Below are 14,492 nucleotides of genomic sequence, written 5' to 3'. Positions count from 1 at the left end.
TGCCCATGCCCCACTGCCCCACGATGCGAGCCCCAGCCTGAGCAGAGATACTCATGGGCCAGGCCTCAAACTTCTGTTCCAAAGAGCCAAGCTTGCAAATTAGCAGTGAGTGCTGTCAACTCCAGATCAGAGGCTGGCTGTCACCTGGCTACATCGAGCCCACCCAGACTCACGCAGAGTCCAGGTGGGACATACTGGGGCTCCTGGACCAGCCATGGTGAAACTCGGAGGACACAGGCTGAGCATTCAGGAGGCCACCAGGAGCAGCCCCCATAGGCCATTCAGTGTCTCTGCCGTCTGGGTGTGGCCCTGCCATCCTCCAGCCCCAGGCCTGCCCTGGCAACGCCCCACCATCCCACAGCCCTTGAATCCCTGACCGTCTGACCTCGCTCCAGCCCTCTGTGGCTTTATGTGCCCCTCCCGACAGCCATCCGGACCACCCCAGGCTGAGCCACCGCCTCCTGGTGCCAGGCGGGTCTTCCAGTGTCCCTCACTGTCAGGCGCTGCTCACTTGCCCCTACTCCCCGCTGGAGTGGGCGCTCCTCCTTGGGGACAGGCTGGGGTGGCCTGGATGTCATCACCAGGGCCTGGCTCCCAAGCATGGGTCCAAGGCCCCCAGACTGGCTCACATCCCCGCCCTGCCCTGTCACTCTGTCCCGGGCTCCTGGCCTCCACTGGCCCTGTACCTATGCTCCTGCCCACCGTCTCCACAGGTCCTGATGACATTTGAGGACCTGGCCGCCTGGGGCCGTTGTCTGTGTGCCGTGTGCTTGTCTCCCACGACGATCGTCACCTCTGGTGACAGCACCGTGGTGTGTGTGTGGGAGCTCAGCATGACCAAAGGCCACCCGAGAGGCTTGCGCCTCAGGCAGGTATGTACCTCAGGCAGGGACGGCACCTCGGGCAGACAGGCACCTTGGCAGGGGAGGTGCCTGGACACGCCCTGACATGCCCTGGGTGCTCGCCAGGGCCGCCCGCCCTCAGGGTCCAGGAGGCACACGGGGAGCCACAGAGGGCCGCCGCGCTGCCACGCGGGCGCGGTTCTATTCCTGCAGGTGGACTGGATGAGCACACAGGTGGGGGCCTCCGTGGAAGCCACACCAGGCCACACAGCTAGTTCCACGTACACTGCCGCTCCAGTGAAATCGGGTTCTCTGCACCAAATAATGTTTGTTGAGCATTTGCCCCAGGCTGGTCTTCATTTGACCTTCTCAACAGCCCTGAAAAATAGGTACCATTATTATCCCCACTTTATGGGTGAAAAAAATTGAGGTGCAAGGACATTCAGTCCAGGTCACAGACCCAGTGAATAGGAGACTGTTTCAGAAGGGGCATGCCGAGGCGGGAGAAGGAGCAGCAGGCCAGAGGCAGAGAGCCCGGGGGCCGGCTGCCATCCCAGAGTGCGCCGCGGGCTCACGCTCCGAAGCACCAGGGCGGCTCTGTGCACGAATTGCAATCTTGTAAAGGAGGTGCTGTCTTCCACTTCCAGATGAGGAAACTGAGGCTAGAACGGCTGTGTTTGCATTTGAACCCTGCTTTACCTGATTCTAAACCCCAGAATTTCACTAGAGTACACTTCCAACTCTAAAATCCATTCATTTCCACATCTGTCTTTTAGTGAGCCATAGAGCCTCAAAGTAACAAAACCCACAGTATACCATGCAAAACTCGCCACTGACCAGACTCCCCAGTCTGAACACGTTGCCCTGGAACTGATCCAGGATTTCTCGGGATGGTTTCCAAGCCACTTGTGTCTCAGGGAGCCTGCCTTGTCCCCTGGTGCACCCCCGGGGCACAGAGGGCGAAGGGCAGCACTCAGCACGCAGCAAGCATGCAGCGAAGGGGCGCCTGGGGCAGGCACAGGGGCTGGTGGGTCTGCAGGGCCAGCAGCACCTGCGAGAGGCAGCACGGAGGCGACACGCAGGCGACCTTCATGGGCTCTCTGAGGAAATCCCGAAGCAGCCTGAGTCCTCCCTCCTTCCCACACGCCCAGGCTGCTCCTGGAGCTTTCCTGACTCCTTTTTCTTGACTGCTGCTGTGGGGGGCCTGGGTTGATTCCTGACCCAAGTAGGGAGACTGGAAACGAAGACTGGAGTGTCCCCTCTCCCCAGCGTCACCGATGCCCACATACACGGCTCACCCCAGTGTGACCCTGGAGCTGGCCTTGTGGCGCCCGGACAACTCTGCCCCGCCTCTGCGCCGAGCTCCTATTTAGCAGTGGAGACACAGCATAAAATCCAGTATTGACGCCATAAAAATGTGACTTATCATCCTCTCCTAGGACCAAGTCAAGAGAGAAAGATATGGGGAATCCCACACGCACTTGACTTCTAGGGGAAACAAAACACTTCATCATGTTCCTGTAAAGACTGCCACAGCCTTGAGAACCCCCACCAAAGGCTGCTCCGTCCTTGACTTGTAGACGGGGAAGTCTTCATTAAATACCTTCATATACAGTTTTAATAGCATTTTAGTTTTAAAGATATTATAACATTAGAGGATAATTTCAAATTCATTTCAAAGATAATTCTCTGCAATTCCTATAAAAGCTTTCATTGTTGAATACTACCATCCCCAGATATACATATTTATATCTTTCTTACCATTGTATAAATATTTTTATTCTATTTTCACCCAGCCTGTCAAATGGCTTCCCTTTTTCTACAGACTCTATAATTTACATTGCAATTGTTCCCATATTATTCTACCTCCATAACATTAAGTTTCAATTGTCAGTATGTCCATGCACCACAGTTTAATAAACCATTTCTTCTGAAACTAGCCAATTAAGTTGTTTGCAGGTTTGAACTATTTTAAGTAGTGCCGCAGGAAACATCTTGTGTAGATAGCTGTTCGGTCCTGACGTGTCTCCTCAATGGTACATTGAAGTGGAGTTACTGAGCAGTGACATGATGCATTCTAAATGGTTGCATAGCTGTGCAGAGCCACCGACAATTAATTAAGAGTACCCATCTCACCACAAGGTAACCAGCGTGGGGAATTATTTTCAGGGGAGTTTGTTTTATTTTACTTATTTTTTGCTATATTAGTTAGGTATAAGACAATATAATAACGTTATTTTAATTGGTCTCGTAGAGAAGTATTCTATTATTCTGAGAAAGCAAAAGAGCCCCCTGAGAGCACATTTAAAACTGCTCTCTCCTTCCTCGATTTCCCTGCTTTTGTGGATGGAGGGCACCAGATACCTCCTGGTGCTGGTGTTTTCCAACTGCTGGAAGGCCCCAGGTCTTACCAAGGGGCAGCACCGTGGACACAGGGTGTCCCTGCAGAGAGAAACTCAGTTCCAGTAAGGAACAACATGTGTTGGCACTCAGGCTCAGAGCTCCTCTCTCCGCACCCTTAGCTCTTAGACCTGCATCCGCTTCCCTGCACCTTTTGGAGTCACTGTGTCCCTGAGGTTAGAACTTAGCCACTAGACCCAGTTCACTCTGGGCAGAGAATCCGAAAGATCCCTGCTTTCCTCTATTCATTCAGGCAGTTTCCATTTCCCAGGGTGACCCAAATCTTCCGTGGGTCACACCCAGAACTTGCCAGCACCATCTGGTTGCTGTCACGTTAGGATCCATTGAGGACAAACGGGAGCCTGTGGCAGGACTTTTAATTGCTGTGACCAGGCAAAGTGACAGCTTTGAAAAATGACACTCAGCCTCATTGACCCAAATGAGTGAGCAGTTGTCTGTGCTGAGAGTAGTTGGCCACTCGGTAAGCGAGGTAGCTCATGCCCCAGAACGCCACCGCCACTCCCCTCCGGCTGATTCCAGAGGTGGCCGCACCTGGGAGCACAGAGGACCTCGGGCCGGGCTTACTGGCAGCCTCTGGCGGCCGTGATAGAACCCACACCTCGGCAGCCGCAGTAGCCCGGGCTGCCAGCATGCCGGGTGGGCTGCCTCGGCCCCTGGGGAACGTGTCCAGAGAGAGCAAGGCCTCTGGCCAGGTCTGGACACGCAGCCATGGCTAGTCAGGCCAGGCCCCAAGTCACCCGTGGGATGTGAGCCAGTGGAATGGACTTCGGAAGTCCCATCTTCTTAATCGTGACCTGGCCTCCCTCCTTCCCAGTTCAGTTCAGGGCTCCCGCGCCCGAGCCCGAGCCGTGATGGCCGCCCACCTTGAGCACACAGGAGAAGGTCCCGGAGGGCTTGCGGAAACCCGGATTTCGGGACCCTACCCTAGAGTCTCTGACTCAGTAGGTCTGGAGTAGGCCCCAGGCGTTTGCATCCTAACAAGCTCTGTGACGCCGCCGAGCACTGGCCCAGGCACCACAGGTCGCCAACAGCGCCTTTGCAGTTGGCGCACGGAGCACAAAGGCCCTGAACGCTGCCAGGCTCTGTGGCTTGTGGCAAAGGGCCTGTCGGTTCTTCGCAGCAGAGCCCCAAGCCCAGGAAAGGGACGCGGCTGAGAGGCCAGCCGTGGACACGCCTGTGCACACCCCAGCCCCGCAGCCCACAGACCTGGGAGCCACCCACGCTGCGTCTCCCTTTCCTCATCTGGGGACCAGCAGCGAAAGGGGAGGTGGGAGATCTCCCAGGTAGCTGGATTGAGGGCCCCTCCCATAACCCGCGGTCTGTCTCCTGTCCCCAGGCCCTGTATGGACACACACAGGCTGTCACGTGCCTGGCGGCGTCGCTGCCCTACAGCCTCCTGGTGAGCGGCTCCCAGGACAGCACCTGCATCCTGTGGGACCTGGACCACCTCACCCACGTGACCCGCCTGCCTGCACACAGGGAGGGCATCTCGGCCATTGCCATCAGCGACGTCTCGGTGAGCTTCTGCCTGTCGATGTCTGTGTGCTCGCGACTGTGAGCCTGCGCAGTAGTACAGTGGAGACACCCGGGAAAGCCCGGGGCAGAGAGGTGCCGACCGCCCGGCCTGCTGGGGGTGCACATGTGTGTGACAGCCACTAGATCAGTGCACGCGGCATCTGGGGCTGGCTTTAACTTTTGCTTCTTTACTTTTCTTCCTCGGGGCTGGGGCAACGCAGGTGTCTGTTCTGGCTGGGGCACCAGGGAGTTGGGCGGGAGGGGTCTGGCGGGCATGGACGATATAGACCCTTAACTGCAAGTTAGTGTCGACTTGGCAGGTGTCTCTGCTGGCCCTCCATGCTGGCTAACAAAGATGAGCGGGAGAGTTAGAGAAATATGTATCAATCTTTATATCACCATGGAGTTTCTTCCAGGCTGGAAGCCCATCATGGCATATGGGCTTCCCTGGGCCCAGGGCATGAATAAAGTGGGCAGAGAGCTCATAGGAGGAGGGGGAGATGATGGAGGGGCCTCCTGGTGTCACTTTTGCTGAAAGTGGTGCTCCAGGTAGGCTCAAATCCAGAAAGGAGGTTAGACAGATAGATGTGGGATGAATGGATGGGTGGAGGGATGGGTGGGTGAATGAAAGGATGGACATATGGGTGAATAGTTGGGCAGATAGAGGGATGAGTAAGTGGACGGTGGGTGAGTGGATGGATGGGCTGATTTATTAGAGAAGGCACCAAGCCCTGATCCGGGAGAACATAAAACCCATAAGCAATTGGGTCCCCAGAGCCCAGAGAAGACTGGCACCAGGACAAGTTGTCCTGGTGTCGATTGATTTCAGTCTGTGCTTGCTAGGCCCGGTGCTGGGTGCTGGGCAGAGATACAGTGGACATGGCTCCTGGCCTGGGACAGACCAGCCATTCAGGAAGTTCCACAGTGGAGCCCTGCCCAGGGGGCTTGGAGGGGCAGTGAGCTGCCCACACCCCTTCTGTGGTTAGGACAAGGCTCACTGACCGCAGCCACTGCAGAATAGCAGGACCTAGGGAGCAGAGGCTCTGGTGTGAGCCTCGGGACATGCAGTGGGAGCTCCTCCTCAGAAATTCCCTCAGGGGCATTGCACAGGTATGTGCCACGTGCCATCATTTGGACCTTTGTACCCTGCCTTCTACCAGGTGACATCCAAAACTTCTTCATGGAGCAGGGCTGGCAAACCAAGTGTCGATCCCATGTCCAGAGCCAGGTGTGGTCTTCAGGCTGGGTCTTCCATGGCAGGCCAGGGAGTGGGGGCTGGAGGAGCCCGCAGTGTGAGCCAGTCAGCACCTGCCGGGATGCATCTGCTGGAAGGCGGTATCCAAGCACACAATCACAATGTGCACAGAGCTGAGAATTTAGAGTAGTGTGCAGACATAGCAGGCCAGTGAATCCACCAGAGAGAAGTGGTGCCGTGGGGTCTTGGGGTCCCTTGGCTGGTCTTTGGAAAACAGCAGGTCGGGGTGCTTGGGTGTGCAGACTGGGTGGCTAAGCAAGTGGAAGATGGGCAGGCAGCAGTGCCAGCTTAGAGTGATGCCAGCTCTCGCTGCTGCAGGGCACCATCGTCTCCTGTGCGGGAGCCCACTTATCCCTGTGGGATGTCAATGGACAGCCCCTGGCCAGCATCACCACAGCCTGGGGCCCAGAAGGAGCCATAACCTGCTGCTGCATGATGGAGGGTCTGGCATGGGACACAAGCCATGTTGTCATCACCGGGAGTAAAGACGGCATGGTCCGGGTAGGTGTCTCGGGCAGAATGGGAACATGGCATGGGAAAGGTATTTGTCTCTAGTCTGCTCACTTCCTCCAAGGGTCCACATCTGCAGGTTGCATTTGAGACCATTCCAGGCCAGATACCCACAGCAAGTGAAGGGAAAGGCAAGGCTATTTCCAGGCAATAAGTATTTAATAAATAAATGAAATTATGCATATCATACTACACACACATGAATAAACACTGTTACAAGATGTAAATGCTAATTGGTCAAATGCAAAAGATCATATCCTAATGCTGAAAAGAGATATCATCCATTCAATCCAAACTTGCCCACTCATGGATCCATCCAGTAATCTATCTACCCACCTACCCAACTATTTATCTCTCCACCCATCCATCCATCTTTCCAACCAACCACTCACCTATCCATCCATCTATCCATCCATGCATCTACCCACCCACCCATTCACTCACCCATCCATTCTATCCATCCATTCGCCCACCCATGCATCCATCTATTCTTCCATTCTTCCATCCATCCACCCACGTGCCCGTTTGTCCTTCTAACTGTCTGTCCACCTGTCCAGCATTCACTGAGCTCTGGCTCCATGCCAGGCACTCAGACATGCCACTGCAGATGCAGCGATCAATGAGAAATGGGCCCTTTTTGTCGAGATGCTCACATTCTAGAAGGGAGGCAAAGAGAAAAAGATCCATGCGTGGTCTGTGCCATAGTTGAGAGGATCAAAGAGTGCCATGGACTTTCGAGAAGAGCCATGAGGAGGAAGGAGCTCCAGGAATACAAGAAGAGAAGGAAACATTAAGGTCAAGAGATAAAATTGGGAGAAAAGGGCATAAGCAACTTCTCTGAGACTGACAAGAAAGAGGAAGGAATGAATGAAGATAAGTCATAATTAAGAGGCTTACTCAAGATGAGCAGCAATCTAATTTCACAATTTATGAAAGGAAATATCAATTAACTATCACAAGGTATTGCAGAAAATGCCCATTGAATTCCGCAAGCATCCATGAAAGCTTGCTGTGTGCCAACATGGCTACAACCTAGCCTTGCCCTGCATGGCCGTCCTGCTCACAGTCTCACGGTTGCCTTGGCCGTGGAGCTTCAGGAAGCAGCATGGAGTACCGTGGCGGGGCACAAGGAAGCATGCTTTTCTTTCCAACAGGGAGCCTTGGGGAGGTGCATTTCAGTGGGGTCCTGCGCATGAGGAAAAGTCAGGGCGAGTGGAGAAGCCACGTGGGCTGAGGGGCCAGCGTGAGGGCACAGGAGAGCCAGGGCTGGGGAGGCCCCACAAGTCCACTCGGGGGCCCCATCTGTGGCCTGTGGGGACACAGGGTCTCTGCAGAGAGCCCAGCATCCTGGCTGGCCAGGACATGCGGAGGTCACGGAGGCCTGGCTTGGTGTCTGAGGCCGCAGCTGCAGCTCGGCCCACGGAGCCTGGCGCGGCGCGGCCTGCGCGGAGCTCACAGAGCTGCTCAGTGGAGGTGGGCCCCGCCCTTTGGCAGCACGGAGTCCAGGCCCAGTGAGTGAGAAGTCCTTGCGGTCAGCCCAGGGGCCCCTACAGGGGCCTTAGGACCCAGAGCCAGACGCGGTGCGGGGGCAGCCCAGCGCCGCGGTGTGAGCTAAGTAAAAGATGATCAACCGGCTACAGAGTCGCATCCCTGCAGGTAAGGGGTTGGGGAGAGACGTGCTCGGGGACACAGGCAGAAGTGGACACATCCAAGCTGCGGAGTGATCAGCCAAACCTCCACTCAGGGAAGCTAACCCTAAACAACCTTTCTTCTGACACTGAATTAACATCAGAAGGGATGGAGTCCAGGCTCCCACCCCTTCCCTGAGGGCCCTCAGGTGTGAGGGAGTGGGACAGCCACCCTGAGCCTGTAGACAGGGTCATTTCCCCAGCCCATGACAGTTACTCTTTTCTGGGCAGATCTGGAAGACTGAGGACGTGAAGATGTCCGTTCCTGGGCACCCAGCAGCAGAGGAGCCCTCAGCTCAGCCTCCGAGTCCAAGAGGTACCTGCTCTGCAGGGATGCGGCCCTTGCCCTGCCCTGCCCACACCCCGCCCGGCCCCTGCCTGGACCCAAGGACTGCAGCTCCGCCCCGGTCAGCCCCTGAGGCTCTGGGGCTTGCTGCCAGGTTTGGGGGGAATGAGAGGACAGCCTGGCTGCTGCCAGCTGCTCGTGGGTTGTGAGGCAACATGGAGATGCCTTCTCAAGTGCTGGCCTCGTCGCCGCAGGCCCAGCAAGGCCGGGGATGCTCCTGGACATGTGGGCGGTGGCATGGTGGTTGTCAGGGGTTCCGAGCCTCAGGAGGGGGAACACACCTTGCCCAGCTTGGTTTGATGCTCTCTGTGTGCCTGGATGCCTGTTGGTGCCAAACTCCCCGCCCGGGGCCTGGACCCAGCTGGCTACTTGCCTGGACAGGAGCACGGGAGGGGCCACTTCCCCGGGGGCGAGGATGTGGCTCCATCATGTCCCGGTGCCCCGTGGGCCCTGACTCAGCCCCCCGGCTCCCCATGGCAAGCTTCTCCAAGTGGATCTGGGGATCCTCTGTGTCAGCATTGCCCGGGGCTTATTAAAAGTGCAGGCCCCGGTCCTCCACCCAGCCCACTGGAGGGATCTGGAGCTGTAGAATGTATGCGTCCCACAAGTCCCCGGGTGAGTCTCCGTGTGTGCCAAAGTAGCAGAACTGCTGTTCTGGAGCGAAGCCTCTTTGGGCTGTGGCAGGTGGAGCTGGAGTAGGAAAGTCTACTCTGTCCTCTGCCGTCACAGCCATGGCCACCGCTGAGGCCACGTTCTAGAGCACAGTGACAAGAGCAACGTGAGCAGGTGCCCCTGTAAACATCACCCTGCGTTCTCTTGTCTTTTGTGGCACCCTGTGCAGTAGGTGTCACTAAGGCTCCCATGTGAGAGTGATAATGGACTGAGGCTCAGAGAGGTTCAGGGCCTTGCTCAAGTCACCCAGCAAGCAGATCATCATTCTCGCTTCTGCTGCCACGGCAGCCACAGCCTCTGCAGGTAACCTTGACCACAGACACTGCCACGTAACCACTATCACCACCCCCACAATGACACAGGCGCAAACCTCCCACCAGAGCTGCCGGCTTGCCATGTCCACAACAGCTGTCCAAGCCCCATCCGCACCTCCTCCAGTGTGGCCAGCCTTCCCTCTCAGATCAGTCTGCACCAAAGACTCCAGCCCAGAACTGGGACCTCTTTCTTGGGTTCCAGGAGCAAAGGAAACACCCAGCTCTGTCCCAGCAACTTCTCTGGCCCTCAGTTTCCCTCCTGTCAAATGGGGGTCTTTCCTGTAAGTCCCCCTAACTTGTGGAGGGCTGATGTAGGGAAAATAATAGCCACAGACAGGAAACTGCTCCACAAATGCAGAATATCGTTGTCATTTTCAGACGCACAAGGCTGCTTCTCTCTGAACACAGCACCTTATTGCATCGGGGGACTCACCGAAGGGCCTCAGGCTGAGAGGGAGCCCCAGGTCCGCATCCTTCCTCTGCCATCTGCCCTGACCTTAGGTCACTGCTGCCCCACTGAATTGACTGCCAAGGTTGTGGTTAGAATTCAAGAGACAATTAGGATGAAATGACAGGATGGCACAGACATACTCAGGAAAAGTCAGGTTGGGCCACAGTTTAGAATCAACAAACTCAGGTGCAGGTTCGCAGACCCAGCCCGATGGAGGTCTGAACGGAGAAGCGTGCTGCTCTTATAAAATGTTTTGCTGGAAAGGAGCCAGTGTTGGGCCTGACACAGGTGTTTGCACGCGTGTCCTCTTGGAGTGTGCATTACTGCATCCCTCGGCTGTCTTAAGGGGCAAGAAAGAGATCTTTCGAGATATTAAGGATACTGCATTTGTGGGCAGATGTAATCTAATTTCTGCCTGGAATTCATCTATTTGCCATTTGCAGCAAGGACCAACCCAGCTGAGTACAATTTATTTCAGGGACCACCCCAAAGATTTGGACTTAATCTGGTACCTAAAAAGTACTCAGGAGAACCTTATTATTTGGACTTCTGCGCACATTTACAAGTCCCGGTGTGCGTCAAAGCAGTTTCCCCCCCTTGCACCCCTCACACATTTCCTGGGGCACGGGCCTGTCTGCACACGCTGGTGACCACCCAGGATAGCCGGGACTACAGCGTCATTCCTGCCCCAACTCCAGCGAAGTCGCCTTGCAGGGAGGTACCTGGCTGGCGCCTCTCAATCTCACCCTTCACGTTGAAGGAATTACTGTCTGTCCCCAAATGTAGTCATTAAAATGAGTGAAGTAACAATCATTGAGTTACATTTTTTGAAAAAAAACGTTCTCAGCATTTAATTATTGGTTGTGTCGTAAGAGGATTTAGATAAGTTGATAATGCCAACTTTATGTAATTTATTTTTACTAGGCAATTATGGCTGCATTACATCCTGGCAGCAAGGTATTGTGGGGCATCTTATTAAGCATAAAGCCAGTAAACACTGATGAACAATTTTGCTGAACTAGGCATGCAATTTAGAAAGCAATAATACACAAATCCAATTTGGCGCACAATGGATACCGCGGCACGTCAGCACATGTAACTATCACAGCCTGCAAATTAAATTGGGACGGCCCTTTTTGCAACAGCACAGGCCAAGATTAAATATATTTTCCCCCTCAATTTTACAAGTTGCTGACCACAAATATAAATATGTGCGCATGTGTTTGTGGCCCCATGTGTGGATGCACAGGTGAGCGAGTGTGAAGCCACTGGGGTGCTCTAACTACTCTCTCGAATGCTCCCCACAGGTCACAAGTGGGGGAAGAACCTTGCCCTGAGCCGAGAGCTGGATGTCAGCGTTGCTTTGACAGGGAAGCCCAGCAAGACCAGCCCTGCCGTGACAGCACTGGCCGTGCCCAGGTAAGCAAGGCCGTTCCTCCAGGTCTCCAGCAGAGGGCGCTGCGGCTACCCCCAAGGAAAGTCCCAGCGGCTCTGGGCTCAGGTGCCTCATTATAGGGACCCAGTGGCCCACGCTGCACAGGAGGCAGGCAGTGTGGCCTTGTAGGGCCCTAGGAAATGCTTTTGGGGTTTTTCTTGTTTGTTTTTAACTCACACATGCTCTTGCTCTCTTGCTCTTGAATGTTCAAGAATGCATAAAGAAATCCAAAAGGTAGAAGTATATTTTTTGTAATTTTATCCTAAAGAGAGCCTTTTTCCCCGAGTTCCACTGTGATTGTAACTTGGTATGATGAGTACCCTACATGAACAGAAAATGCCTTCTGAGGGCCCTAAGCCCACGCAGCACAGCCACGTGTTGGGCCCCACGCTCAATACCCGGCACTGGATCTGTCACAGGGCGCCAGGGGAAGTAGTTCCCGTCACTAACCCCATTCTTTCTGCACACCAGGAGGTGCAGTCTCAGGAGGCTGCCGACCTCAGGGCCAGGGGCATCCTCCCTCACTGGCCTGCCCGGACTGTTCCGCATCCCTGCGGGTTGGAGCTTGGCAGTGTTCTAGCTGCCAGGCAGAGGCAGGATGGCAGGGTAGGCATGGGGATAGGGAAGGAGAGGCCACAGCCACATTCTTTGCTGGAGAACTTGCCATTTGTTCTGCCTGGGCCTGGCTATGTGTCCCACGGGCCAGGAGGCTTACCTGGAGACGCTGGAGAGAGAGGCAGGACCTCACCTGCTCCCTGGGGCCTGGGCATCCAAAATCCACCTGCCTCATTAATAAAATCAAACTCAGGTGGGCACAGGGAGACATGGGGAGGCTCAGCTCCTTAGCTTCGTCCCCACTTCCAGAGATCTCCCTTCTGGAGCCAGTGCAGATCCTAATGCTCCCCAAATGTCTCCAAGTCCTGCAGAGCCCTCAGCACTCTGGGGGCCACAACCCTTGTTGCTCAGGAGCCCTCAACCCCACCTGCCACCCCATCCACCCTGACAAAACATTCTCCGTTTCTCCCGCTCCCTCCCGGCTGCAGGCGAGCTGGGGCCGGGCGCGGGCTCCCCGGGGTCCTGGCCTGACCCCGCGCTGCAGCTCCCTGCGTGGTGCTGGCAGGCTGGCCGCTGACACTCTTGCCTTTTCTTCTCTTCCCAAGAAACCAGACCAAACTCCTGGTGGGCGACGAGAAGGGGAGAATATTCTGCTGGTCTGCAGACTGGTAGGGGAAGAGGCCGCAGCAGCGCCGGTGGCGGAGGTGAGGCAGGGCCTGGGCTCTGTCCCAGAAGGAAACCACGGGCCTGCCCTGCCCACGGCTCTCAAGGAGGTGCCTCTGGCACTCGGAGCTCCGCCCAGCCCTCTGCGTGGCCTCCGCACGTCTGTGAAAGGGATGCGTGCACCGCTGGGGTGGGCAAGCAGCACTGGAGCCGCGACTCGCCGACGCCACGCCGCACGGGAAATTACAGCCTCACCTGGTCCAGGGACGTTGCACTGAAGAAAAATGGGCCACTTGAGACCAGTGGAAAATATTGTATTGTCTTTATTTTATTAAAGCAACTATTTTCCAAATGCAAAAGGATTCTTGACTTTTAACTTGCCGCTCTTTTCACGTGTAATGCTGCCTCTCTAAGCACCTCCGTCCTGAGAGAGGCAGGAAACCCTCAGGGAGGTGCGCCACGTTCCTCCGTCTTCCTGCTTGGACGCTGGCTCTGCCCTCGCCTGGCCTGGGGTCCTGGGGAGTGGGCAGCCCCTGCCGAGGAGGCCCGTCTCTGCGGCTGAGCTGCAGGACGCCGTGTGAGTGTTGTCCATCGTGGGTGCAGGGAGCTCGGCCTGGGGCGGTGCACCCTCTCTGTGGCCCACAGCGGTGGTGGCGTGGCAGGCCCTGGCCTGCAAGCTCTTCCCGGGCTCCAGTGCATGTGCTGATGTTGAGCTGTAGCTCATCCTGGGGAAATCCAAACTGCTGTGTGATTGTCGTTCTGCATCTGAAAGTGCATGGTGGCCAGGGTAGTCACTCCTGCCACTCCAAGGAATTTCAGCACCTGTAGTGCCTAGGTCACTCTTGAATCACTCATTGGGCATCCAAGGAATCACCCTCACTCTAAGGTCTCCTCCTCACCTCAAGACTTTCAGTGCTCCTCAAAAGAAAATCCACCTGCCTCTTTAATAAAATCAAGCTCAGGTGGGCACAGGGAGATGTGAGTAGGCTCAGCTCTTTAGCTTTGCCCCTCTTCCAGAAATCCCCCTTCTGGAGCCAGTGCAGATCCTAGTGCTCCCCAAATGTCTCCAAGTCCTGCAGAGCCCCCAGTGGGTGGCCCCACCCAATTTAGCCCAGGCTTAGTAATGGCAGGAAAATGCACTTGGTGTCTTATGGCCCAGGGTCATCTGGCCTCCTGGGGGCAGTGGGACAATTAAAAGATGAATATTAAGAAAGCAGAGGTGGTATGCAGCTGTGTGGAAAGTAGTGAGGGGCGGTTAGGACCTAGTAATTCGTCTACAAACTTTGAGGTCTTTGCAAAAGGGGAAGATGCAGGAGAAGACACTCTCGGGCCAAAGCATCCCTCCTGGGGTGAGAAGGGCTCGTGTCTGACCCCAGAGCCAAGGATCTCGCTGCCTCCCACACCGCCTGCATGTGCTGGGATCAGACAGCCCATCCGCAATCCCCTCGTTGGTCTGGAGTGCACTGGAGGACCATAAATTTAAGAGCAGAGAGCACCACTCCCAGGAAGGCCAGGAAGCAGGGTCGTAAATATCAAGGCTGGGCCTGCTGTCATTCTTCAAGCTGCAATTCATAGTGTCACCCAGGGCTGCAGAGGCTGCTGGCCCAAAGTCTGTCCTCATTCATTCACGGTTTTTGCCTCTCGTTACCCCCATATCACGGGGGAAATGGGGAGAGGTTGATTCCGGTTGCTGGGGTCCTGGTGCTGAGGCGTGTCTGCAAACAAGTGTGGCTTGAGGCAGGAAAGCTAAGATAGACATGTCCTGCCCCGGGGAAGGCAGAGGTGGCGTCCCGCTGTCTCAGTGTGCTCAGGCTGCCATCCCAGC

The 14,492-nt window shown here is 55.7% G+C and overlaps 1 protein-coding gene across 3 annotated transcripts in view; it reads left to right on the top strand.

The window, feature by feature from the left end:
- The window catches only part of LOC142875570 (WD repeat- and FYVE domain-containing protein 4-like), a 303,723-nt gene extending 290,697 nt beyond the window's left edge, over positions 1–13,026 (top strand). For all 3 annotated transcript variants that reach the window (XM_076010232.1, XM_076010230.1, XM_076010231.1), the window contains exons 57-62: positions 714–872; positions 4,600–4,779; positions 6,352–6,534; positions 8,463–8,547; positions 11,322–11,433; positions 12,610–13,026. In XM_076010232.1, coding sequence (XP_075866347.1) covers positions 714–872; positions 4,600–4,779; positions 6,352–6,534; positions 8,463–8,547; positions 11,322–11,433; positions 12,610–12,676 — 786 coding nt within the window. In that variant the 3' untranslated portion in view covers positions 12,677–13,026. The remainder of the gene's footprint in view (positions 1–713; positions 873–4,599; positions 4,780–6,351; positions 6,535–8,462; positions 8,548–11,321; positions 11,434–12,609) is intronic.
- The last annotated feature ends 1,466 nt before the right edge of the window (positions 13,027–14,492 follow it).

The sequence above is a fragment of the Microcebus murinus genome, chromosome 14, assembly GCF_040939455.1.
Source record: "Microcebus murinus isolate Inina chromosome 14, M.murinus_Inina_mat1.0, whole genome shotgun sequence".
NCBI lineage: Eukaryota > Metazoa > Chordata > Mammalia > Primates > Cheirogaleidae > Microcebus > Microcebus murinus.
This window is presented reverse-complemented; position numbering and strand designations above follow the sequence as displayed.